General features: G+C 41.9%; 1 protein-coding gene across 6 annotated transcripts in view; it reads left to right on the top strand.

The window, feature by feature from the left end:
- The window catches only part of CALCR (calcitonin receptor), a 170,161-nt gene that overhangs the window by 134,448 nt on the left and 7,753 nt on the right, over positions 1-27,960 (top strand). For 4 of the 6 annotated variants that reach the window (XM_033054456.2, XM_033054443.2, XM_033054459.1 and 1 more), the window contains exons 8-12: positions 10,097-10,250; positions 15,114-15,174; positions 15,273-15,339; positions 17,741-17,959; positions 27,118-27,159. In XM_033054456.2, the coding sequence (XP_032910347.1) occupies positions 10,097-10,250; positions 15,114-15,174; positions 15,273-15,339; positions 17,741-17,959; positions 27,118-27,159 (543 nt within the window). Of the gene's footprint in view, positions 1-10,096; positions 10,251-15,113; positions 15,175-15,272; positions 15,340-17,740; positions 17,960-18,068; positions 19,941-27,117; positions 27,160-27,960 lie in introns of those variants that run through there. The other 2 variants (XM_033054473.2, XM_033054467.2) reach the window with 2 other exon arrangements.

Here is a 27,960-nt window from a genome sequence, read left to right as displayed (position 1 = left end):
TGCTCCATGTGACTTGTTTCCCTAAGTTGTCCCAGCAGTCCCCCTCATGGAGCAGACCTCCCTGGAAACAGCAAAGGTGGAGATACAAAGGAAAGGGGCGCTTGAGTTGTTTCATGTCATGTGTTCTTGGGGTAGAGCTTCAGGAGGTGCCATTCTTGTTAAATAATTCAATTCTTTTTTTAATATGACTATTTCCACAACTCAAAGCCTCTCTGAAGTATTTTATCTTAGTACATCTGTTCCTTCATCCTGCTTCTCTTAAATTACTTACAGGATCCTCAGCAGTCAGTTTAGCCACCAAGAGGTGACACAGAGCCTGGGAAATTGTGAAATCAATAGAATGAGAGAAAGAACAGGAAGATTTGGTACTAATGTTGAAAGTTAGAGAGAAGCTGTCCCCACTAAGAAGCATTTCTGAATTGAACAAAGCACCATATGACACTGCCAAGGTTCACAGTTCTGCAAGCACAGGGTCCAAGCAAGCACAGTTCCTGAGGTTCATGTGTCTACAGAGGGGTGACCACAGGAGCTGACAGGGAAATTCTCACTCTATCTATGCCCTCATCCACAAAGAAAGGGGGAGATGACAGCTTTCATGTAGCCCAATCCAAGGTTTTCATATGTCAAAATAACTCAGACTCTATCAGATCCTGTGGATGAACTCTTATTTAGGAGCCTGGGTGCCATTGCCTCCAGAAATGTGTTTCCAGAAAGGAGCTTTAATGCAGAACACATTGTTGCCTGGATGCCAAAGGCATCAAATCCCAGAGCTCGTTCCCAGGTTTTCTGTCTGCGTCTTTTCTGCTCAGATGAGGTAATCCTGTACTTGAATACACAATACAGTCCAAACTTCAGAGGTAAACATCTGTGAAAAGTCAGATTTAAACTGTCATTCTGCCTAGTCATAGTGCATCTGCACCATCTCTGGACCCTGAAGCTCTACCATTGTGGCAGTGAGAAGTGAGCACTCCCAGCATAGCTGTCCCCAAAATCAGTAGAATCTCAGCATCCCAGTTCTTGCTGCTGTCATCTGCGGTTCTCTTGTTTAGCCACGGTAGCCACTTGCAGCCATGAGGCTGTTGAAGCAAAGCAGACACCAGATCTATGCAAAATGAGTGAATCCATTCCAGATTTGCTGAAATTCATTATGTGTCTCCAGAAATGCTGCTGAAGAAAGTTGTTCTTAATGTGCCCTCAGATCTGAGCTGTACCGGTCTCCAAAAGACTACTCATCTTCCACAGTATGAAACTCTGTGACTCAGACACCTTACTGAGGATTTTCTCATTTTTCCTTTTGGTGTTCCTAAGAGATGGGAGAGATGAAAAAGTGAAGATGACATAAAAATTTGAGATAGTATCTGGGTGACCATAAGTTTCTGTCAATTGCATGTCTCCAATCCATCTGAGAGACTGAAAGTTAAACAGATGGAACATGTCATTAGCCCCTAAAAACACAGGCATTGAAAAATGTCAAGGAGCTACTCCCTAAATGTCAGATCAACAAGTGCAGATGCTAACAGTTGCCTTTTTGTGGATTCTGTGTTACACTTTATGGACGTGGAACACCCTAATGAACTTCTGTTTTACACAAAGCCTCCCACATTCATAGAACATTTAAGTAGCTCAGGCTTTGAAATTTCTCTGTGAATATAAATCAATTATGCCTAGAAACATTCAAGGTGTCTCTCAAAGTTTTCCTTGCAATATGCCTTTAGAAGGGTCTACCTGAAATGTAAGAAATTTGAGTATGGATTGCCAAAGATTTTCCAAAACCCTTCAAAACATGAATTCTTTGAAAAAATTCCCCTCAGAAGGACAGTACCATAATGTACCCAAAATACAATACTCTCCCTGGCACCATGCTGCCAGAGTTGTTTTTCTCACTGGGATTTGTCTGACTAAACGGCTGTGCTTCCTGCAGAGGCAGCTGTGTCTCAATTCAATTCAGTTTACCTCGCTCTAAAGCAGGTCAGGTGACTTTAAATGCAGAGTGTTCATACCTCTCCAGGGACTACGTCATCCTGCACATCTCTACCATGTAGTCAGACATGCCCTTCAACGACTGCTGTGCAGACCAGCATTATTGCCCATTTTCAGCCATGCCTCTGCTACCCTGTGCTTCTTGAAGGTATCTAAGACCAAACAGAAGCAGTCAGAATCAGGAGAGAAAAAAGGAAAGAACATCAAAGTGCCTTTACAGATGACAGTCAAACATGTGGAACAACACTATGGAAGAAGAAACAGTAATGACTTTCAGCAGGAGTTAGACATTAAGAAGCTGGGGTTAGTTATGTACATGATCTTTAAATTTAGTTGGCAGAATGAGCTATTGGCCAATAATAGGCCAGTTGTTTGGATAATTCAGCTCCTTGACTCACCATCTCACCTCTGAGAGGCTTATGCTTGCATACACACAATTGACTGACCTCGGAATTTTGTGACATCCCCTTGGCCCAACATCCTTTAAAAGGTTGACCACTCTACCTAGCAGCAGGTCACCCCAGGAAAGACCCTGGAGCAGCATCTGAGTACCTCTAGAGAATTAAAACACCCATAAATATTTAAGGTCAGACATGTCTTACATTTGGACATCTGTTTTGCAGACATGTACATCTGATCTTGTCACCCCATGCTAAACATAGACAAAGTTACATTCAGGGTACTTATCCATCTGGTTTATTTTAGGTGTATCCTTTAGGATGAGATAATTTTACTATAATCTCCATCATCTCTATCATTATCTTCTGATTACAGGAGAGACAGATTGGGAGTCTATATATATATCACAAATCCCAGTTGTATCATTAGAAAACTCTTGGTGCATTTAACTGAATCATGAGTGGATATATCCATGTCATCAAAGCTATATCTCTACCTAGTCCCCAGGAAATGCTTTTGCAGCTCTAGATCTTACACTTCAAACATAATGTAGGTGCAGTTGGCTGTTAGATATATTCCATGCAAAATTAAACTACCCTGGCTCATGGTTCAATGCCCAGAGCTCAGCTATGCCTGGATACAGATCTGAGAAACTTCTGTCTTGTCCTGTCCTCCTGTGCCTGGTGGGTCTTGCTCAGGTATCATGGTAGAGGACAGGTGCTTGGAGCAGCTGGAGCTCTTAACCTTTTTTATCAGGGATTGCCTCCTCACACTTCCCTTCTCTTCTCCCTACACTGGGAGAAGGTGGCAGCAGATTCTGTCCAAATGAACAGCAAGTTGCACCATTGTGTGCTTTTCTTTTTTTCATGCGGCTCTGCCTTTGTTTTCTCTCCCTCTTTGCTGGCCTCTCTACTCTCCTCCATCAGTCAGGTTCCTATCTACCATGGTTCCCTGAAAAGCTGCCTCTCTCTGGAAACACCACTCAGAAATCAAGCTGAATGGTGAGGCTGTCCTGCTTTTCCTCACACCCAGCACCACACTTGCCAAGGTGCATCCTACAGGTGAAGAGCCAGTGGCTGCTGCACACTGTGCTGTGAGAGCCCCTCTGGCTCTGCAGAGCTCAAAGCTCTTGCTACAGCAGCCAGGACCCAGGAATATGCAGATATAGCCTGATTAAGTCCTGTCCCGAATGTGTAAATCTGGCCTGGCTGTTTTGCTATAGCATAGACATGGACACGCATGCTGCTGAGAATACCCCTGTTGTTTAATTTCATATTTTGCTGTCTTGTTACACAAAACCTAGGAGCCCTCTGAGAAACTGTGTACAGTAGTTTCACGAATACAAGCCGCACGGATTATAAGCCGCACCCCCGGTGCCTCGACAATGTTGCTGTCTTTGTCAATAGATAAGCCGCACCCCGAATATTAGCCGCACTTTCGTTCGTGCGCAGCTTTCACAAATTGGCCAATTAGTAACAGGATCGCGGCATAGCGGGCTTTACTGGCTCGGGGCGGGGCCAGGAAGGCTCGGCCCGCTCATGGTTGCCGACGGGGCCGGGTGGCCCAGCTCAGCGCCACGGCTCGGCGGGGCTGGCCGGGTGGTGCTGCCGCCGCCGCCGGGCTCGCTGGCCCCCCTCTCCCGTCAGCACCGCCCCGCTGCCGCGTTCGCTCGCCCGGCTGGCAGGGCTGCCGCCGCCGGGCTCGCCGCCCGCCCCGCTGCCGCTTTCGCTCGCCCTGCGCCGCGCCTCGCGAGCGCCGCGCCTCGCGAGCGCCGCGCCCGCCCCGCGGCGCTTTCGCTCGCGGCGGCGGCGCTTTCGCTTGCGGCGGCGGCGCTTTCGCTCGCGGCGGCGGCGCTTCGCTCGCGGCGGCGGCGCTTCCGCGAGCGGCGGCGGCGCTTCGCTCGCGGCGGCGGCGCTTTCGCTCGCGGCGGCGGCGCTTCGCTCGCGGCGGCGGCGCTTCCGCGAGCGGCGGCGGCGCTTTCGCTCGCGGCGGCGGCGCTTCCGCGAGCGGCGGCGGCGCTTCGCTCGCGGCAGCGGCGCTTCCGCGAGCGGCGGCGGCGCTTCGCGAGCGCCGCTTTCGCTCGCCCCGCCGGCAGGGCTGCCGCCGCCGCCACCAGGCTTGCCGGCCGCCCCCTCCCGTCTGCACCGCCGCCGCGTTTCCTCGCCCTGGCCGGCACTGCAGGCCCCCGCACCGCCGGGCTCCCCCACGCTGCTGGCCCCGATTATGCTGGGCTTCCCCCGCTGCCAGGCAGCCCCACCCGCCGGCCTTCCTGCTTCTGCCATGCTCCCCTGCACTGCTAGCCCCAGTTCTCCCGGGCTCCCCCGCCATGCTGGCTCAGGCTCTGCCGCCCTCCCTGCCCCGCCCTGCTGGCTCAGGCTCTGCCGCCCGCCCCCACACTGCTGGCCCCGCCTCTGCCAGGCTTTCCCACCTCTGCCGGGGCCGGCCGGGCTCCAGCTTGGCTTGGGGCTGCCGCGGGCTCTCACTTCCGTGTTGGCAGCTTTTAGAATTTTGTTAATAGATTAGCCGCCCCGGAATATTAGCCGCACTTCCGGGTTTCCACCAAAATTTTGGTCAAATTGGTGCGGCTTGTATTCGTGAAATTACTGTACATTTCATTCTGTAAATGGTTTAAAAGTATATTAAAACATTAATCTTCTTCCAAGCCCCAGTATGCCAGGTTTCTGACTGGAACACAGTTTAATCGATGACTCATTGCAGATACATTGTATAATGGTGTGATGTTCTGATAGCCAGTGATTTACAGCTACAATAGTTAGCACAGTCTTGCGCTGGAAAATCCTTTTATTGCTTATTTGTGTAACATATGGATACTTGGAAGTTAAGAATATTTTTATAGAATGGTGTTCTAATAGTCAGAAAAAACTACCATTTTTTTAAGGCAGAGCAGTAATCCAACTTAAAGCTACTCCTTTAAAATCCTAAGTTTAGAATGTTTGAGAATATATTGTATTGCCTTCAAACTGAATTTGAATAAATCATAACTGGCCTCTATAGCAAGCTGTAATCTGTTTGGGGAGGGTCCTCTGCTGCCATGCACTGAGGAGGTTTGCAGAAGGGAAGAGAAACTAGAAGAGTAAGGTCAAGCATGTTTATTTCCCTTTAAACAAAGAAGTGTAGGACTGAAGTGATGGCTCATATAGCTGGCTTGGTTTAAAATCAATAACCTTGGCTGGCCTGTTCTCAGCAACTTATTTGAAATGTCAGTGGGGGGCATTTCCGTGGATAATGAGCATTGGACAAAAGGCATTTAATTATGCACACTGAGGGGTTTTCCCACACTTGCTTTCCATAGGGTAGGCTCTCTGGAATTAACAAGGACTGATGTAAAACACAGAGCTCCCAACCTACCAACCCAAATTCCTTCACCAGGAAAGCACTGCAGGAATAGGCACATATGGGAATCTGTGTGACTTTACTGTGCCAAAACAGGGTCAAGCCTTTTGCTCTGACTGAATTATTAGGACAACCTCCTCAAAAAATTAGCAGGTTTATTTCATATTAAATTTTGTTATTATCCTTGAAAGTGGTGTTCTGGGGTTTATGTAGTTTGAGAGTTCTGTCAACTCACCCCAATGAGTAGTGATGGTAATTAATGGTGCAGTTTTCTGTCCATAAGTTATAAACCAATAGCCAAGGAGAGCCTTAACAGAGAAATGACAAGCACGTGTGATGAGAGGCTGCTGGATTAGCTGAGGAGAGCACTATGCCAATTACATTATTGTGCAATTGCAGGGTCCTGCACACGCAGAGAGACCTGTGGGACTCCCTTGGCAGGACTGGAACTTTAGCAGTGTTTATAACATGCCAGTATGCCCTGCAAAACATCATAGACACTGTTTCTATCTCTTTTTTGCAAAAGGAGACTAAATTGTTTTATTTCTCCTCTGGGAAATGTTCCAGAATCCTTTTGAAGTGCTTTTGTTGCATACTGCAGCTGTGGTGTTTACAAGAGTTCCATAACTCTCTGCAAGACTTCCAAGTAAGAATAATACGTCTGACTGTATTCCTATTGACCCCTTTTGCCCCTGAGTAATTATGCCACAGTTTAAAGCCATTGCAGGTTGCTTTTATGAGGAAGGAGAATTAACAATGATGGACCCCTTTGTTCTTGGATGCTGTTCTGCAGATCTGTAAAGAACTTTTCTCAGTTTCTGTGCCCATCAATGCAATGCAAACACGTGGCCAGAGGCAGCTTCCTTGCTCACAGATTGAGTTTCTTTCCACATTGCAGTCTCCCAAAAGAGGTCCATTTTTGGACATCCTTCCAGAAGCACAAAAAAAGCGTCTTTTTTAGGTAGTTGCCTGACTTTGAGGGCTGGTAATTTTTTCCTGATAATTTTTTCACACTTCCCCTTGCTATAGCCATCAACAGGACAATGCAGGACAGTGCAGGACAGTCCTGTCTGTTTCCAGGCTGTCAAAAAGTGGAACATTTGTTTATTCCTTTGTTCAGGATACAGGCATACCCAACTGAGCAACAGCTATGGGGCTGTACTAGAAAGCACCTGCTATTTCCTCTCAGCCTGTGCTGCTCATGAATTAAACCCCACTGCACACCTGCAGACTGAAAAGATCATGACTTTTAACTCCCCTTCACAGTGTGAAGGTGCTGCAATAATCCTTTCCTGGATTTCATCGTGCTGCATATTGTACATGACACAGCAAGGACAGAGCCTCTGCCTCAAAGAACTTACAACAAAACTTTTTTCTTCAGTAGAAAATAAACTCCCTACACATGTTTTTATCTTGAAGTTAACAGTCATAAAATCCTAGAATCATGGAGTGGTTTGGTTGGAAGGGACCTTAAAGATCATCTAATTCCAACAGCCCTGCTGTGGGCAGAGACACCTTCCCTTAGACCAGGTTACTCAAACCCACCCAACGTGGTCTTGAACACTTCCAGATATAGGGAGTCTACAACCTCTCTGGACAATATGTTCCAGTGCCTCACCACCCTTATAGTAAAAATATTAGTCTTTATAAATTATGGACATCAGTCTTTGTAGATTGTAGTAAAGATTTATAAATTATAGTCAAGAAAACAATCAGTTATCAAGCATTGAAGAGGTGGAAGATTTGCTTCTGTGTAAGTTTTCTTTTTGGTCCCTGGTAGTTGTTTTACCAGGACCTGAGAGTGCTAATATCGATCAGCCATCTCTCAGGAGCTTACATTATCCAGCAGAGAAAGACCGGAGGCCTTGCTTGACGAGTTCCACAAGAATCTTTATTTCATGCGAAGGGTGGTCAAGTAGGATTCTCTCAAGACACAAAGGGAGACAGTCATATTTATAGGTTCAGGGGGATTCAAACTACAGCCAATAAAAGTTTATACAAAGAACAGCATCCAATCTATGTGAGAAGTTCTAAAGGTAAACTGACCAATTACACAAACTAATTTCTAACCATTTATCTTTCAAGGTGTTAGGAGAGTGACCAAATTCTTAAGGAATTTGGCTCAGCCTTGGTATCTAGGAAACCTTATCTATTATAGCAAGTTCCAGGGGCCAGGGGAAGATGGCTTTGGAGGAATTGCATCATCCACACTCCTGTATCATCTTGCAGTTTTATTTTGCTTCTTTCTGTAAGAATAAACACTAATAAAACTTACAATTTTTGCAATTTTCTCAGTTAAGATTAATTGCACCAAGATGTTGATTGCATTTTGTCGTGTTTTAGTTTTACCAATCCTATTCTTATCAGTTAAAGGTTTTCTTTTACTGAAAAATCTCTTTTACTTGCTCTGACCAAAGAAAAACAGTTTCCTTATTGTAGGAAAACATTTCCATTGCATCACTTAACCACAGCTGAAAAATGCTGCATTTGTTACCTCATCCAGAACAGACTGATTTTTGTTTCCCTTTTTACAATATAAATTTAACATCTTATCTCAATGCACCATTGTGTTTAAACTCCTTATAACAACTTTTTTCAGATAAATTCTTGCCTGTCATGCAAGGCAGCCCTTGTAGGGATAGGTGATTCATAAGGGGAGAAGGGAGAAAGGTAAGCCACCAGCTTAGGAGGCTGCCTTGAGTGTGGGCTAAGAAACAAGGCAATGAACATATTGATCCAGACCTGTGAAAAACAGTCCAGGAATGATATAAGAGCCTTAATGAACACTTTTGCCCACAGAAGAAAGAGCAAATACACCTTTCCTTATCATTTATTTTGGTGGTGGTGGTATTGGTGGTGGGTTGGATTGGGTTGGGTTGGGTTGGGTTCAGCGTACAACCCTTTTGGACACACTTTTATGAACTCTTCAGCCACAGTACGGAAAAGAAGTAACAGTCTGTTCTGTCCTGCATGGAAAGAAGAAAACATGAATTACCAGAAAATAAAAATCAGTTCTTCACACTAATCATGTCAGAATCCTATATCCTAACCTATCAATAAATCTATATTTTGATGAACACCAACCTGCCCTGCAGATATTGGAACAGAACTAAATACACGTTTGGGCAATTGAGAATGTTCTTCTGCAGCAGAAGGTGGTGGACTGGATGACTGAGAAGATTTTCTGATCCAGAGAGGCAGTCCAGATAAATGCAAAACATGCAGTTCCCTATCTGCTGAACTGCAAAAGCATCTCTTGGAAGAGACAAAGAAATCCTAATGATATCTTGTACAGCCCAGGCAGTCAGCTTGGAAAACATCTGTGGAAGTTAAGGAAAGCAGCATTCTCCTGTGGCCGCAGATGGTCACTTTGCTAACACTGCTATGATCTCAGATTTCCAGGCAGCATGTGGTGCTCACCAGAAACTGTCAGCACAGCAATCCCTGCCCACTCCTCCTAGCGCTCTGGGTTGTGGTGACAAGGAAGTCCAGGTGGAGGACTTCACTGCCCTCCCCAAGAATGCAAATAGGCATGAGACTCATTCAGAAGAGGAGCAGCCTTGTCCCTCACAAGCTGGCACTTTAGTCATGCACACAACATGGTTCCCTCCACCATCTGCCCAGTGCTTCCCAGAAATTTGCAGCCACAATCCCTTCTCAAGGTCTATGTCTGCAACCTTGTCTGAATCATGCATGGGATCAACTTCACCAGCTCCATTTAGTTCCATGTGTCAATTTGGAATTTCATCAAAATGGAGCAAAGCTGTCACCTCGCAAAGCAGCAATGACAGTATCCCTGGTACCCTCTGAAAGAATCTCTGCTGCCACCAAAACTTGCACTTTCCAGAGGAATTCATTCAGAACTGGGGGCTGTTTAAAGCGTAAATTACTCTGACTTAGAAGAGACCTGGAAAAAAAATTAGAAAAGTTTGATCAAAAGGAAGTCACCCAAATTTGAACTCGATGTTACTGACTTTTTCACAGCCCTCCTTGGACCTCTAGAACAAGTTGTTTCAGTTTGAAAAACACTTGTTAGATTACTGGGTATTTAAGGAATTATTTTTTTTATTTTGTGGTACTTTTTGGAGTATTGTTATGATAATTGTCTCCACTTTGTGAGGGATTTAATTTAATTTAATTTAATTTAATTCATTTAGTTTAATTTAATTCCTTTAGTTAATCTCATTTATAAAGTTTAAAATCCTTCTCACTGATAGGTGCTGAAAAAAGCCCCAGACACCAGAAAGAGCTGAGAATTTTTGTTCCCCTTTGCTTTCTTATAGCCTAGCAGAAACATTTGTCTTTGCCTACTTAAATGCAAAATGTTGGTCAAGCGTGTGACTTTCTCTCATTTACCTAACAGGTAAGCTGCAAAGTGCTGCAATTCTTTCATCAGTACATGCTGGGCTGCAACTACTTCTGGATGCTATGTGAAGGCATTTATCTTCACACACTGATCGTGGTGGCAGTTTTTGCTGAAGAGCAGCGTTTGCACTGGTATTACCTCTTGGGCTGGGGTATGTATGGTATTTGTAGCATTTGTAGCAAGGTGGCCACTACATTCACATTTTTTAATTCTTCTAGCTCTTATGTACAACTTACAATCGAGTTTATATAATTGAATCATAGCTTAAGACTGAGTTCTTGGACCTTAAATTTGAGTGCATATGATTACATGGGCTTAGAAACTTACAAAAAGCAGCATGAAAATGTATTTTTTATTTGCTGCATCTTGGGATTTGCAGAAAGAAATGCTTAAGCTCCATTAAAAAAAGCTATGGGAGAAAATAAACTACTGTTCAAGTATATCTCTTTTCTGAAAACAAAAAATTGTTTATTTTTGTCATGTATATGCAAAAATATGAATGTGTGACAGAACCTTTAGAGTATAATTTTCCTGGAATCAAGAGGAAAGATCAATATCTGTGTCTCATAAAGTGGAGTAAACACAGCATACAAAAAGAGGAATCAGAATTTCTCTGGAAGTGAATCCAGTATCATATATTTTGGCAGCTTTTTTTAAAGGACCTACTAAGTCGATAATAGCTTTGCTGTCAGGACTGGTTTTGTCCAACAGCATGTGGTCACATACATATTTCCAAAGAAACTATGACTAGGTCTGGTTCTTCACCTCCAAATATGCAATCTTTTCTGTTTTCACTAAGGGACGCCTTGCCTTTTTAATGGGTTAGCAACAGATATTTTTCCTTTGGACTATCTGGTCCAATGAAAGACCATATAAATGTAATCATTATATAACAATGAAGAATCTTTTACATTTAAATCACTATTTTAAATCCAGTCCACATCAGTGTTGACATAAAATCAATATAAAGAGCATTTTTCCAATTTGGCAACCATTTCTGGTAAGGCAGTTCCCCTATCTTGAAACCACTGGTGCAGCAAAGCAGCAAATAATGGACCTTTATCCATTATCCCACTGCACACAGGGATGATCCTGCAATCCCTGTCTGAAGCAGATACAATTTATTCTATATTTGCTGTACTCTTTGGCAAAGTTGTACTTTTTCAAGATTATTTCATTTACAGCAGGAAAATAGAAAAATAGACCTATTGATTAAACCAATAAAACTTAGATTTGATTAATGGATAATTAGATAACTAATTAGAGGAAAATGACCCAGTTCTATATGTTCTGAAGAAACTGTCTTCAAACACAAGTTAGACATCTAATATTTTGTCCTAAATAGGCAGTAAGAGCAAAGTTATCCCTTATCTGGACTTTCATTTTAAAGTCTGGTCATTTACTTTCCTCTTATGATACAAGGCTTAGTGCTCTCTGGACACCCACATTAGATACCTACATTAGAAAATTTACATTATTTTCTAGTTTATATAGTTTGTAGTGCCAGATAGCAGTCTCCGGGCTTATAATAAGTTGGTTTTGGTGGTTTTGTTTGTTTATTGGGTTTTTTCTTCATGAGAACTCCTTTTTTCTTATGAGAATGGCATCTTTTCTAAGAAGAGAGGCACTTGTAATGCTTTTGGAATTAAAAGTATGGGAAACGTTATGAGCTCTTAAATGAAGACAACCTTCCTGAAGAACCCTAAATCGAGTTAGAGTTTCTGTACTTTGCCAATCCAAATAGCTGAGTCCTCTTGGAGCAAGCAGCCGTGCTATCACAAAAATCTCATAGCTCAGAATATTTGAATATAAAAAGTCTCATAGGTCTGTGAAACAGCAACCCAATGTGATGAGTCATTTTAAACATTTACTTTCAGACAAAGCTTTTTCATGTCTTGCACAACAAGGCTTCCCAAAATAGTGTCACTCCACATCCAATTATGCAAGAGGAATATGGCCACAGACTTTTTTTTTTTTTCTGATGACATTCAGTTTAGGCAGTGCAATTTAATGCACCTGTGACATCCAGACTGCAATGAAAGCTAACAAGCCAGCTGCAGTAGTGCTGAGAATGACACCAGCAGCCTGGTAGGGAATTCAGTGAAGTTACCTAATGACACACATCAGTATCTGCAGAGCTGCCCAAACAATAAAGAGGGTAGTGTCTGTGGTAATAAGGTGCTAATATCTTGAAACGGAAAAAAAATATTAAAAATGGACATAACTCTTGAAAATGGCGAGAATTGTCTGCAGCCTTTTTTTATGAAATTTGATAAATACTTCCACAAAAAGAAAAAATAAAAATAAAAAATATAAATTATTAGCACCTCCTAACTAAAGTAGAAATATTTATAATAGCAAAATGGTCTGATTACAACAATCTGATGACCCCTTAAGTTTGCATGAATCATTGTAATTGCACTGATTCCAGAAGGAGTACTAACACAGTCAAATTTTAAACATCCATCTATGTTAATCAGTGGACAGAGATACATTTCTCCAAAGGGCAACACAGAAGAACCAGAGCAGGCTGTGCTCTGAATTACAATTCAAGAGATCAAGACAAATGTCCAAGATGAAATTACTCATTATTTATTGCTATTGCTAGTCCCTATGCAAGAAGATCTGGCCCACTTTATTTAGAAAAACCGCTAATGACATTTGTAAAATAGCTTTATAAGAAAAATAAGAATCTGAGCAAATGTTAGAAATCTGCAAAAGGTTTGAAGTGATTGAATGGAATCTGACATGGGCAGATGTTTCAAGGCTGATGCCATGAGTAGACCCCTTCTCTGGGAACTGCTGCTGAGGATGTCATTTCTTATTTGTTATTGTTTCACTGGCTCAGGAAATCACTATTATGCCAGACAAGAAAACAGTATCAGCTGTTTGAACAGGACAGTTCACTCTGGCTGCTTCAGGCATAAAGTGAGAAGGGAATAATTTATTGGACAGTGCTGAAACTGAGTAACTGAGTGCCTTTCAAATTGTACTGGGAACACTGACCTAATTGCCAGTTTGTGCTGTGAAGGACCTGACATGACCTGAAGGGATATGTCATATCTGCCTGGGATGCCTGGGGACCTTCTCTGGTTATCCACTGCTCACCATGTGTAGGGACTCTTTAGCGATACATGTAACCATGACCCCAGTCTTTGATGCTCCACGTCTCTGCAAATCTCTGCTTTTTGGCCCTTTACAGGAGAAACTTGAGCTCTAGAAGAGCCCATCCAGCTCGTAGCAGGAAATCTAAGCTTTAGAAGGTCATGAGCTTCTTAGCCTGTAACTAGCGAATGAAGACTTTCCACTTCATTCTTGAGATTTTCTTTTGAATTTGTTGAGCCAAATACCCAAGGCTAATGCATTTAGCAGAAGAAAAAAGCTCTTTTTACATCATGTGGCATGTTCTACTTGCAATACTCCAGGCCACAGTTTTCAGCTGAAGAAGTTTTGCTATTACAGAAAGGCCCCTTAAAAATTGCATTTCAATCTGTCAAAAAAACTGGCCCAGACTTGCTCCATTTCCCAATCAAAACTGTTTTCTCAAGCTGTCAATCCCATGAGCTCACCCTGAGGTCATAAGCTCCTTTCTTTTTGTTCTGAGATTTTTGTTATTTTGCTGTGCATCATCACCCAAAAAGGGGATTCTGCAGCCAGAGGCCAAGGCATCATTTTCTAAAACCATATAAAGTAGAAGTCAATCCAGTTTGATCTCCCACAACTGCATTGTCCCCCAAGGTAAATTACAATAAGAACTCTTTTTTTGTGGCAGTAGAGTTAATAGGTATTGCTCGAAGATACCTGGAAACATAGGAGTGACTTTTTTTGTATCTTTGGACTTATTCTCACTCCCACAATACGGCTAAGGATCCTCCATCTTTTCTAAATATTTTTATGAAACCACTAACATGTAATACAAGCAGGAACAATGTTCTTTTAATCCCTCTGTGATTAATCATGGTATCAATGGGATATTTTCCTGCATTTCCATTATAATTATAGATATCCAAAGCTCAGTAGAAAAGGTCTGTGGTTCACAGAGAACAGGCAGCAGTAGCACCCAAGGTGTGCACCAAGCCCTCTGCACAGGACAGACAAGGCAGCAGACCATGTCCAGCTGTCTGTGTGTGCAAGGCTGTACAACTGGAGTCAGCCCTGCAGTGCAGGTTCCCCAGTTCCAGGTTTCCAGCCTATTGGAGAGGGATATGACATTTAAGCAAGCTGAAGGGAAATGAAAAGGAGTGGACCAGACTGTCACTCTCAGTGAGATAAGAACTTGAACTTTCTGCTTTGTTAAGCATGGTGTGTTGCCAAGCCCAGTGTGAATTTACTCCCATCACCTCCCCATCAAAGCCTCCTTTGAGGTGTCACAAATAAGTCAGGATATGTGGATTTATGGGATTCACAGCTCTTCTCCCTGTTGAGATAAAGCTGCATGGACTAGGCTTGGCTGCACGGATGCTGAGAACCTACAGAAGATATCACAATTCCCATCCCCAAAGACCTCCTGGCTCCAAACACTTTCTCATGCCATTGGCTCCAAAAAAGAAACTCTTCACTCTGTTTCTTATTGCTCCATAATCTGGCATGCAAGTCAATGTGCCTCTCTCTTGCTCAACAGTTATTTACACGATTTTTGCAAGTGTCCCTGGTTTCCTGAGGGAGGACTGCTGTGAGAACAGAATGATCCCTACATCCTTCCCACACTGCCTGCTCACACCCTTCCCTGCAAAAGCCACAGCAGTGCAGGAGAACCTGGCAGTAGCTTGGAGATACCCCAGGAGGGCATGGTCTGTGGATTTTGCTTTTCCTTTTGGCCTGCCATGAATATTAGTCCCTTTTGCATCTCACAATTGAGATGTTGCCAGGATCTGGGTTGATGGAATAAGTTTTTACTGAAAGATGTGACTTCCCATCCATACGTCTTGTGAACAAGAGACTTATTAGTGTGTGACACACATGAAATTCCAGCTAAACAAATACCAAGTCTGATCTGTAACTTTAATTATTTCAGGTTTCCCTTTAGTGCCAGCATCCATTCACGCAGTTGCAAGAGCCAGATACTTCAATGACAAGTGAGTTGCATGTTTCTCAAGGAACTTAGAACTACTTAACTGTGCAGGAAATTTTATTCAAATTAATAACAAATGTCGGTGCTGTATTTCTCCTCCAGCTGCTGGATGAGCGTTGACACACACTTGCTTTATATTGTTCATGGACCTGTAATGGCAGCTTTGTTGGTAAGAATATAATTTGGTGTTGTTTGAATATTATACAATTATTATTGTATAATAATTGTTTTAGAAATGCTGCTAACCTGAACAAAGTAGAAGCTTCTGTACTGTAAGTATTTTGGTCAAAATTCAGAAGTGACTAGAGGTTTTTGTAGCCACTGTTACAAAGGACAGGCTCACAACACTTTTTTTCCAGTGGGACTTGAGACAAATTCACTGCATTTATGTGACATCAGTCATTTAATTGTGCCTTAGCTGGTTGCTCAGCATGGATTTTGCTGGTCACTGAGCTGGCATAGTCCAAAAGCAGGGAGGTGAAAGAGTCCAGGGAAAGAACTGGACTGGGCTATCTGAGTAGGAGGGCAAGATTCAAAGTGCAGCTTGGCAAATGTGCATACATACAATATCTGGTATGCCAGCCATGCAGTTGGGCATGGCAACCCTGACTTTCCTGACAGGTGCAGAAAGGGTTTTATTCAACCCAAGCCCCAAGCTCATCTAATTGTGTCACCTAAGATGAACTTTCATCTTTTTCCTCTTACTTGCAAACACCTGTGTGGTGTTATCTGCAATAATTGCCTCAGAGATCAAACAATAGCGCAGTGAGTAGTGGGAACACCTTTGAATAAACACCTTTCCATATAATAGCTGAAAACACAAAAGATCTTTCTCCACTTTCTGGAGAAGCAGTCTTTAACAGCTGTGTGAAATAGCCCATCCTTCTCTGCATTACAGGTAGTCTGCTGGTCCCATAGAATCCCATTTATTGTGGATTTACTGGTTCAATCTTGACTGTAACTGCTATTGCAGTGCCAATTGCCATCTGAGATAGTCCATTTAACCTTTCTTTTTATCATTGTGATCCCCATCTGTACAACTTGGCCACAAAGAAAAAGGAAGCAACTATTATGGGAAAAGACCAATCTTCAGCTGTTTTCAAAATAAGGCATTATAATTTCTGTATTGTGCCTTTCTGTATTGTGTGTAATTTCCAGTCTTATTTTCTTATGAAGACGTCAATGCCTACAGTACGTCCTGCCTTATTTGCTACAAAAAGTCTCATAGTGGCAGACTGATTAATAAGAGTTGAGGGGTTTTAACTTTGTAAAGTCTTTCTTTGACTTTTTGCATTACTTTCAGAAAATCTAAAAGTGAAGGTTAAGTAGAGCGAGTGAAGTCAGAGTAGGATGGAGAATAAGGTTTAGATTTAATGTTGAATGGGACCTCAGAAGTAGTTTATTATTCCTCTTTTCTAGTACAGCACAAATGTAAAACAGTTGAAAGGCCTCCCAGCATAGTTTAGAAGTGGTGAAATGTTTTACCAGAGCTTGCTGATTCACTGTTCTGAAAAAAATCAACTGAAATTTCTGGTATATAGATGTGATTTGAGCTCTTGAAATATCTATGGAAATTATACAACTTACATAATTATTTCAAGTAGGAAAAAGAAAGTCTGTTAAAGTCCCAAAGTTTCAGTGCCTGATTTTAGCAGAGTGGAAAAGAGTGATCTGGGTACACTGGAGACTGAGGGAGTCTGTGATGCCAGGGATGTCCACAGGGTGAGCACTGAGCTCATTGTCAGCCTGGGTTTGCCCTCCCTCTTCTCTTCCTGCAGGCTCTCAGCACATCCCACTAGGAGCTCTCTGTGAAGCTAGGGTCAAGGGCAGGTTACTCTGTTCTGAGATCAGATTTCCAGAAATAACTGAGGATAGGAGATGCTGAACTACTTGGTATCACTGACCAGAAGGGTCCGGGGCAAAATTTTCTGGTGGCTGGCATTTCTGCCCTGAGACAGCAACTGTTGCTGTTCCCTGTGGATAGAGTACCACGAGGTCCCTGCTGTCTGGTGGAGACAAGGGGTGGCCTGGGTTTTCCTCAAGAACAGCTTTACACCCCTGCTCACACACAAGCCTGGAGCATTAATCCATGGATCACATTCCTCAGGGAAATTGTGTGCTCCCATAGGTCCCATGTGCCCAGGGACATGCTGGAGTTTGTCTCACCTAGCAAGATAACTTGGGAACTGTCAGACTCAGGACAGAGACATGGTTATTTCTAGGGGACGATTTGTCCACCCCATTTAAACTTCCAATATAAAAATAATATTTAGTGTTCCCTGGAAACCTTGAATTTGCCACATCAGTGTCAAAACATCCAGTGCATCTTAGAACTGCTCCCTGCCTGCCTGAAGCATCCATGCAGGCTCCAAAGCATGTAAAGCTGCTTAACAGATCTTTCCTGAAAATATTCAAGATATTTTCCAAGGCCTGACTGCCAAGGAGCTCCCATGATGAGATACAATAAAGCTAGAAAGCTACACTTTACTGCTGTTTATGTGCTTTGTATTTTTATTTTGAACATCTGTTTAATTTGAATGCTTTCACCTACAATAGCTTTGTTTTTGCAGGTCAATTTTTTCTTTTTGCTTAACATTGTCCGAGTTTTGGTGACAAAGCTGAGAGATACCCACCGTGCTGAGTCCAACATGTATATGAAAGCTGTCAGAGCCACTTTAATCCTGGTGCCCTTACTGGGAATTCAGTTTGTTATTATTCCCTGGAGACCAGAAAACCGACTTGCTGGAGAAATATATGATTACATCATGCATATACTAATGCATTACCAGGTATGTAGCAGCTTCAGTGTAGTTGAATTATTTGATGTTAAGCTAATTTACTCAAAGATACTGTTGCTAGGGGTTTTTTCCCCGAAGCTGAAAATAACTGGGTTTTCAGTTCTTTTCCAGCCATTTCACAGTATTGGATTATCTGCATTCAAGCAAGCAGCACCGCTATGAAGAATAGAGACAAGATGGGGGGGACAATGTAATAAGTCACCAAAATTATCAGTTTACACTATTTCTAAACTATGGAGAGAAAACTGATTTCACAGAGGGCTTCAATGTTCCAGCACAACTTCTGTTGAAGTGCTCAAATTGACTGGAACTAGTGCTGTGACCTTAATATTAAAATAAGCAGTATTTGCAAACTGTTGTTCAGAGGGAATGCCAACACACAAAAGAAAAACCAGAGACAGCTAAGCTTCATTTGGGAGTTAGAATTCCATTATTAGGCATATTCCATTTATAAAACTGACATTTTGATTTCAAAAAATGCTCTGAAAATGCATCATCATTCAGTAAGCCTAGTTTATTTTCTTTTGAAAACAAAACAAGCCAAACCAAAATGAATTTAAATGCTGGGTTATCTGGTTGATTGACTGGAATATATCCAGTCCTATATTGATTAGGAAAGGCAGTTTTCAATGCCTTTTTGAACAGTGGTCAACACGAGTGGATATAGTGGCCTACTTCCTGCTTCCATTCATATGGAAGGTAAGTGAAGAAATTATCTTAATGCTTTAATAAGAAGAAAGCTTAAAAAATCAGGAGTGCTTTTTCCTTAAATAAAATTATTAATAAGGCTACCAAAATCGATGCATCCTATGTCAGATTACATATCCTGCTTATTGTCCTTATCCCTTCAAAACTATGGGTGTTCCTGCTGCTGCGTGGATGGAATAACTGAAGTTACAGGTCTGCTTTTGAAGTGTATGACATCTTATATTACAGTTCTGCTTAAAAGAAATGACAACCTCGTTTCTTCTATTTTTGCCTGTATTGTTACCTTTTCGTTTACAAAATCTATCAAGGAATATCTCCAAATTAATTTTTTGGTGACAAGTTATTTGATTACAGTTCTAACAAGTTAGGATAAGACAGAGTGTTAAAATAATCACTTTACTATTAAAATCTCTTGTAAGTCCTGTGCAGTTGTTGGAGAGTTGCAAAACCAATTATAATTGTCTTAATTAAAAATTCTAATTGTGATTATTATGCAATAGAAAGTCACCAAACTAAGATTAAAATGGAGGCTGCAGTGATGAAGAGGGTTGGGTGAGGGAGGGGTCCAAGGCAGGAGCGTTTAATCCCTGATGGGTTCCTTCTGCTCACACAGAACTCTTGACACCTCTGCAGTATAATCTCAGTGTGCTTCCTGCTTGAATTTGGCCTTTCGGAAGGGCTGCGCAGTTGTCCTGCTGGCTGCTGCCAACTGCAATCCTCCCTTTTCCACTTAGACTGGATTTTTAGCTGTAACCTAAAATAAACATTCTTAATCTTTCCCTAACATTTCTTGTATGCATATTTAAGATCGATCGCCGGCTGTATAATCACTCCTCTGGTGCTCATTTTCTTCTAGGGCTGGTTCTGTAATTAGCACATCCTGTATTAGCTCGTGTGATGGCTCTGTTTCCCCACTAGCTATTGCACTCCCATGACCCACAGCACAGCCAGCCTGTGCAGACACCAGCAACAACCTGTGGGGTTCTGCAGCTCATGGCATGTCAGTCGTGTACAAGCAGGCATCCTGGGGAAAATTAGCAATCTATTTTGGTGCAAAATGTTACACATTCTTCATTTCTGCAGTGGTTAAATGAGAAAATTGTGTGCCTTTTCTCAAACAGAAAGAAAGACAGGTTTTCACAGTACATTACTTCTTTAAGTGAACATGAAGGATTGATGTGTTAGTTATATAATTCCTGTACACAGAAATGGTGCAAACAAGCACTGCAGTCTATTGTAAAACTCAGATTGAAGATAAGAAAGAATTTGTTCACAAAAAGCCCATGTAATGGTATTTCTTTCAGAAAGTGGTTTTGCTGTTGAAAAACAGCACACCAGTAGTTTAGTTTAGCTTAGTTTAGTTTAGTTTAGTTTAGTTTAGTTTGGTTTGGTTTGGTTTTGCTTGGTTTGGTTTATTTATCGACAAGCTAGGTTTCCTCTGCTGAAGTCACTTCTGAATAACAGCAGAAGTCTGGTTTTGATCTGTCCCACTGTTTTTGTGATGGTATCATCAATGTTCACCATTTTAAGCAGAAGTACAGTAATTTCACGACCAAAAGGCACACCGGACTATAAGGCGCACCTCCTGGAGTCGGCAAATTTTGCAACTTTGTACATTATATAAGGCCACCAGACTATAAGCCGCATTTTTTCTTTGCAGCGAGGAGCTGCGCCATGCGCAACAAAGTAACAAATTACTGGCAGGTGCTCAATTTGCAAACATTTTTCACAGATTGGTGTACTCTTTAAACACAACCCCAGGTGCCATCCCTGTGCCGCAGGCCCCGGCACTCCCGCCCGCCCCCAGCTGGCACAGCTCGCGGCCCCCAGCTCCCACCGCGCAGCCGCGCCGTATCCTGGCGTTCCCCCGGCTGGCAGCTGCACCGCGTCCCAGCGTCCCCATGGCCGGTGGCCATGCCGCTTCCCCCCAGCCAGCGGCTGTGCCGGGTCTTGGCTTCCCCCGCCCGGCGGCAGCGGCTCCCGCAGTTCCCGGCTCAGCTCGCAGCTCGCACTTCCAGGTTGGTAAATTTCCGAACTTTGTCCATATATAAGGCGCACTTCCCGGTTTGGACCAAAATTTTAGTCAAAAGGGTGCGCCTTATAGTCGTGAAGTTACTGTAGTTTTTCAGATATGGCTATATGAACAATTCACAAACACTGAATGTCTATTGCTTGTGCTTTCACACAATAGACCAGATTCCTCTTAACAGATCTGAAGGACAGGTAAATAATCGATTAAAAAAATGGAAGGCTGGCTTTTGTGTTGCAAATGGGAATACATATACATTTCCAGACCAGATAACCAACTTCCCATTAATCCTCTAAAGGTGGAAGTTCCTATTTCTTCTCACCATCACAAATATTAGTTCTTTAGTCTCTAGAATGTTGAAATGGAAAGTACACCAGGCAAGATAAAGACATTTCAGCCATTACATTGTGATGTTACCCCAGGTGGTGACTCAGCTCCACAGAGCCACTCACTCCCTGCACTGGCATGGAGGAGAGAGCTGGAAGGGTAAAAGTGAAAACAGGGATAACTCAGGATTGAGATGAAGACAGTTTAGAAGATACAGGAAAAGCCACATATGCAAGCAGAGCAAAATAATTCATTCTCACCCTTTCATGGCCAGGCAGCTGTTCAGCCATTCTCAGAGAAGTAGGACTCCATCACATGTAAAAATTACCTGGGACAAAAAACAAGCCAGCCCTCCAAACATTCTCCTTTTTCTTCTTCTCCCACTCTAAATGCTGATCATGATGCCATATGATCTGGGATATTCCTCGGATCAGCTGGGTTGAGCTGGCCTGACTGTGTCCCCTCCCAACTCCTTGTGCACTCCCAGCTCACTCAAGGTGGTGTGAAATGAAAAGCAGCAAACTTTTGAGGTCCTGCTTGGCTATAGCTAAAACATCTCTGCATTATCAACACTGCATCCAGCCTACATTCACAGCAGAGCCCTGTAATAGCTACTATGAAGAAAATTAACTCTACCCTACACAAAACCAGCACACCTCAGTTGGAATGACCTGCATGGATTGGGAGGCTGTAGATGCATTGATGAACACACACAGCTATCTTATTTCACAGAGCTCCTAAATTAGGCACCACAAAGCAAACATTTGCACTCCACAAGAGCCAGTGAGCTCCTTAAAGGACCTGATTTTCAAAACTTGGTAGATGATGCTGAAGGCACATGGAAGATGAAAACTCAGGCTGTAAAGCATTAGGGTACTGGATTTGCCAGCTCCTTGCATACCTCTGGCATAAGCCTGAAAAGAGCCTGAAAACCCCATCATGCTGCCCAGCGAAGACAAAATGGTACACCTGGGCAAAGGGAAGGCTTCCCGTGAAGGAGTGAAGCAGTAACAGTCCTAGGCAGGTCCTGCATGTAGCTGCATTCAGGTCTCCATTCCAAGACAGGGCAAGAGAGATGTGGCTTGTGCCTGATGATGCCCTGGCAGGGCCTCCTGCATCTCTGTGGAGCTGGGGCTGGAGCTGAGGCTTCCTTCATCCTTGGAACCACTGAAAATCTTTTGAGAATTCTCAGGCTGTAAAGAGATTGGGGTGCTGTGCTTCTGTCAGAGGTTCTGCTACCGACAACTACTACCCCAGCTTCTGATTTCTGACATTGGTCCATAGCAAAAGCCTCACAAGAAAAAAGGAAGAGTAGAAAATTAACTGCATGATGCATCAGTTAGTCCCACATATAGACACAGTCCTCCCGGAGCTCTCAAACCAGCCCAGGGATGAAAAAGCCTCAGCTTTCCAGCTCCCTACACCAACTGTTCCATTCTATCTCCAGCACCTTCAAGGCAGGTTTTAAGAGGCTGTCATAAAATGGCACTGTCACTGTGCCAGAGAACAGAGAGAGCCATGGAGGTCTGTGAGGGAGGGGTGGAGGAACAGCCCCTGAATCAACACCAGTACACAAGCAGCTAAAGCTATTCTTCTCAATACCTTGGTGACTGAGGCTCTAAATGTAGACTTCTAATGAGAAATTAAAATGCTATTCAGCATAAGGGCCTTGGGTTTTATTGGCAAATGAAAAGGGTTTATTCTACTGAAGAGAGAATAATTACTGTCGTCTTCTCCACAAGTGAGATCCCTTGTGTACCACTCAGCAGCACTCTCAGGACTGCAGCATCCACCCTGCCAGGCAGGAGGATGTAGCTCAGAGGTGCCTGGTCTGGTACATGGATATTTTGAATGTTTAGGCCTGGGTTTGGACTGCATAAATATCCACACTGCCTCCAAGTTTTAAATTCAGCTTTCTATGCAGCCTTATACAGAACAAAATTAACCCATTTAAAAGTAGCCTGTTAAAAATAGTGAGATATTTCAATGTATTTTAGAAAGTATTCATTCCATCTGTTTCTCAGTTTAAAAGAAAATAAATATCTTCTGTAATGCCAAACCAGGCAGAAATATTTTCTCCTTCTGTTCAGACTTAAGGTTATAGGACTGCTTTTGACAACATAAGCATTTTTTTCTTTATTTTCTGTTCTTTTTTTTTTCTCTTTGAATTATTAGTAGTTTAAAAACTTTTTAATATTTTGAGCCAATTAAGGTTTGGGAAAATGTTTTTGTTTTGTAAGCTGGATATAATAAACTGACACTTTCATACAAAAACTTCATGCAAAAAATGACAGTAATGAAACCCCCACAGAGAGCAGTAGAAGAAGCAAAGCATGAGCTTTGGGAAGTCTCTATCATTTTACAGCAGGTGGGCTGCTGCCTTCAGCCCTCTCATGATAGTCTCCCCACCTCAGCGGCAGCAGAAACTGCGCAGACACGTTCTTTGCTTTGCTGAATTTTTTTCTTGTAACATAAATTATCAATTCATAATCCAGTCATTTACCTCAGAGTGTGCTGTGAATGAAGGTGGTGAGAAATGCACTGCTGTTTTTCTCAAAGCTTTTTAGCTTTGCCAAAATGAGAGAGGTGGGAATGGGATGTACCTCTATGAACAACCTGAGCCATGCTTTTCTATTTTTTTTTTTTTTGCTCTTCATTCAGCTCCAGAAGTGAGAAGTGAATGGACATGGAACAAAGTCTACATAGAGAATAAAAAAACTCATTTTTATATTATGACCACATTGTCTTCTACCATCAATAATGTATATATAAACACACTAAAATCTTAACAATGACACAGTGTGTAGTTGATTAGGGCAGAAACTAGGGCCCTGGACATGGTCAGGAACAGCAGAAATAAGTATAGCTATATATGGGGTTTTTTGGTTTAATGGAGACATAAGCTCTAATAAAAAAATAAGAAGAGGTATGGGAAACCTATGCAAATTTGCAGAATCTGCATATCTGTTTATTTTTAACCTGAGCAAATTACTTAAACTTCTCTTCAAGGCACTCATGTCTTCTAGGGGAGTGAAATACAAATTAAATACCTGTCAAGCAAAGAATTTACTTAGACCAGTACAGTCACTTAAACACTGGAAAAAACTCACTACAGTGTTAACAAGGTATGTGAAGGTCTGAGAGCTTCTGTCTCTGGAGAATGCCCATGGCATGATTCAGCTGAAAGCCATATTCATTTGTTCTTCACATAGTTTCAGAAATAAAGAATTTCAGAGCAAGTCATTAAAGGCCCTCATCTTAAAATAAATGTATTCTTCATTTCTGCTTTCAACACCACAGCTGACGTTATCTTGCTGGGAGCAGACAATATATCACAGGTTAGTTTAACAACTCCACACAGTGGCAGAGAGATATAATTGACTTAGACATTTCATCCTCAGCAAAAATTCCATCCTGAGCAAAAACCATTAGCAGTTAGAATTTGGAAGATATGTGTCAAAGAGATAAGAGAAATAACCCATGGTCCTTAAATTAAATAATTAACTTACATGTAGTCTGTCACATGTTTTAACAGATCCACTGTAGAATTATGGTTATCTCAAGCCCTCCTGGCTCCAGACAGACAAAGCTGGTGTCTGCTACTGGTATGTCTGTAGCTTTACAGCTGAAGATAACAACAGCCCTCTGAACAATGGGCAAAACTTTATGTATGAAGAGAGAAATAGAAATAGAAATAGAAATAGAAATAGAAATAGAAATAGAAATAGAAATAGAAATAGAAATAGAAATAGAAATAGAAATAGAAATAGAAATAGAAATAGAAATAGAAATAAATAGAAATAGAAATAGAAATAGAAATAGAAATAGAAATAGAAATAGAAATAGAAATAGAAATAGAAATAGAAATAGAAATAGAAATAGAAATAGAAATAGATAGAAATAAAGACAGATGGAAGAGTCCAGAGGGTCATGGCAGGTGGAAGAAGTGCAATGGGATATACACGGAACAGACTAGAGAAAACAATTTCTTCAGGCAGAACATGTACAACATGCATGGTCTCAACAAGAAGCCAGGTGTACTTTCTCACTCTAAACTGGAAGAGAAACTGAAAGGGATATGAGGCATCACTCCACCTTCCTCTTTAGCTTTTCTGTCAGAAGCTGACAGTAGAAAACATTAGTTAATTGAACTACACTCTAGAATAACAGAAAAGTGGAGCAATTGCAGGATGTTACAGAAGAATTCCAATACCGTACAGGAACTGAAATGTAAAATGGCTTCACCTCAATAGTTCAGGTTCAATTTCTGAACTGAGGTTCCTACAGTCCCCCTAAACACTCTCACCGAAGAGCAAACTTGAAAAAAATTTGTCTGCTTCTTTCCCTCCCCCTGCTCTCTTCCAATTTTCCATGTGTCATGTAGACTGTCAAATGAGCATCCCTGCTTTCAGAGGACATCAAGATCCATCTGGTATGCCATTATGGCTGACTGCTGTTAGTGAAATCACATTTAGCACAATAGCAGACCCCTGCTGCAAGGGTGCACAGTGCAGTTAGTTCAAGAGCAGAGGTTTTGCCCAGCTGTGCACATTTCTGCAGCACAGCACAAACAGCATCGGTACAGGCTGCAAGGAACTGGCACATTTTCTACCCTTGCAAAACTTTCGATTTAGGAGTGTCTGGTCTGGTAAAGTCCTGCTTTAGAGTTGTAAGGTTTTGTTTGAATTCTTGGAGCTTCTCAGCCCAAAGCTTATGGACAAGCTATTGTGTATTGCTTACTGCATGTTGGGATTTGAGATTTTTGAGAATACTTACTGCTTTGCCAAAATATGAAAAGAAACTTTTTGTCTCACTATGTCTACCCTTCATCCTCCTCCTACACGCTGTTTCATGTTGATATTTGAATTTATGTCAAATTACAAATTCTGCATCAGAGAAAATCTATTAGAGAAAAATAATTGTCACTATTGAAGTGGTCAGCACTTGTCCAAACCAGCCTGTGTATTTCTATATAAGCATTTTTTACGAAGTTATTGCTTATCCTGTTTGTGGTGCAAAATATGCATCTGAGAGTTCAAGACATTTTGCAAAGCATTATCTACGGTTCAACTGGCAATCATTTAAATGAAGTTTTTATAGAAAAGATAAAGCTGTAAAGCTCTTCAAAGCAGCCCTTGGGAGCATAAGCTTCATTGCAGTTTTCCCCTCAATTTCACAAACTGCCATACATTTAGTTTCTAATAATTGCTTTAAGTAATTTAAAATGAAGGTATTTGGCTCCCAGTGATGCTATGCAATGCTACTTTAATAAGAGTGAGTACAGTTAGGACATGGACCAGTGTAACTACATAATCCTGAATGGCAGGCTCTCTGTGCAAGGATTTTCTCTCTTATTAATTTCACACTTTCCCATCTCATATTCCTGACTTGGCCCTTACAGCAGTGACTGACTTAATCTTACAGCAGTGAAATGCTATCTGAACAACTATGGTGATGATGAAATTAAATTAAAGCCATCTACAACCAAGCTATGATGTGCAGTGTCCTTTTTTTTCTGCCTCCCTACCTTCTAAGTCATGTGCTGTGATGGATTTTTTCCTTTTTCTGGCCACTTACATCTCTTCTCATATCCTCTCCATCCATTGTGATGCCCAACATACCAGTTCACTTACCCTGACATACGGTTCAATTTAAAGCCTTCCTGGGACAACTGGATTCTCTGTGTCTGACACTTTTGACTGGATAGCTACATTCTGATGAATGAGTGGCAACAGAAAGGACAAAATTCCTCTACCATCTCTTCAGCAAAATAAGTGGCAGTGTGGTTCTCCTCTGTAAGCAAAATATATACCTACCTTTTATTTTCCTTCTCTACATCTCTTATTTATAAATAACTTCATCGCTATAACAGAAAATCAATAAAATCTAGTAATATAGGGGGGAAATGTTAAAACATTATGAGAAGACAAAAAGTCCATTTAATACCTGTGAAAGATGGGGAGTGTCTGTGATGCAGAGGAAGTGGATTAATGTTTTTATCTTGTATCCAACAGGTCCAAATTTCCAAAATATGATGAAGTCTGTATATTCTGATCCTCAAACTCTTTTCTTTTCCTTCTCTTAGGGCTTACTTGTAGCTACCATATTCTGCTTCTTCAATGGTGAGGTAAGTACATGAAATGCAGAAAATGAGCAGAACTTGTAAAATAGTCATCCTGTTGTTCATTAATGCAGATGTGAAGCATGTCACAGTACCAACTTTGAAACCACACCAAATTGCCTTTACTCTCTGCATTCTAGCAGAGGTGTACATTTCTGACAGCTCTGTGCAGAGTGTGACTGGAATATCTCTGAGCAGATTAATCAGGTGTGTTACCATTACAAAGCAGATGGCACCTAATGAGGTACAGGCCTGACACTCTTGCCCTACTATCTGCAAGTTTGAGATGGAGGTCTAAGTAAAGAAGAAAAATTCTTTACTCCCCTTCCTGCCTCAGAACAGCAGGAAGGACCACAGTACTAGCTAAGAAGCAGAGATTCAGGGATCTGCCTGAAGAATGCAGTGCAGAGCTCAGGCCAGAGCCATGGCAAATCCATCTCTGGTAGCACTGTCAGAGGTGGGGGAGTGCAATTACTTGTGCTCCTTTGAGGATTGGCACTGGCCTTTTTACAGCCAATGTTTCATGTGTAGCAATTGAAAAATAAAAATCCTTGAGGCAAAGATTTCTCTCATTCTCTTACAGTTGAATCATATATAAGTATATACAGCTACAGTGGGTTTTAAATCCACTTTGCTTTTTTTTTCTTTTACAAAAAATAGCAGGTTAAAATATGTCAAGAATCATTTAAATTCCTACAGCAAGCAATTTTCCAAAGATGGTTGGCAGAAAAAAGCTTTTTCAACACATCAAGAGCATTCAACTGTAGCAAAATAAAACACCATGAATCTTAGCAAAGCTAGGAAGTC

This window comes from Catharus ustulatus, chromosome 1, assembly GCF_009819885.2.
Source record: "Catharus ustulatus isolate bCatUst1 chromosome 1, bCatUst1.pri.v2, whole genome shotgun sequence".
Lineage (NCBI taxonomy): Eukaryota > Metazoa > Chordata > Aves > Passeriformes > Turdidae > Catharus > Catharus ustulatus.
This window is presented reverse-complemented; position numbering and strand designations above follow the sequence as displayed.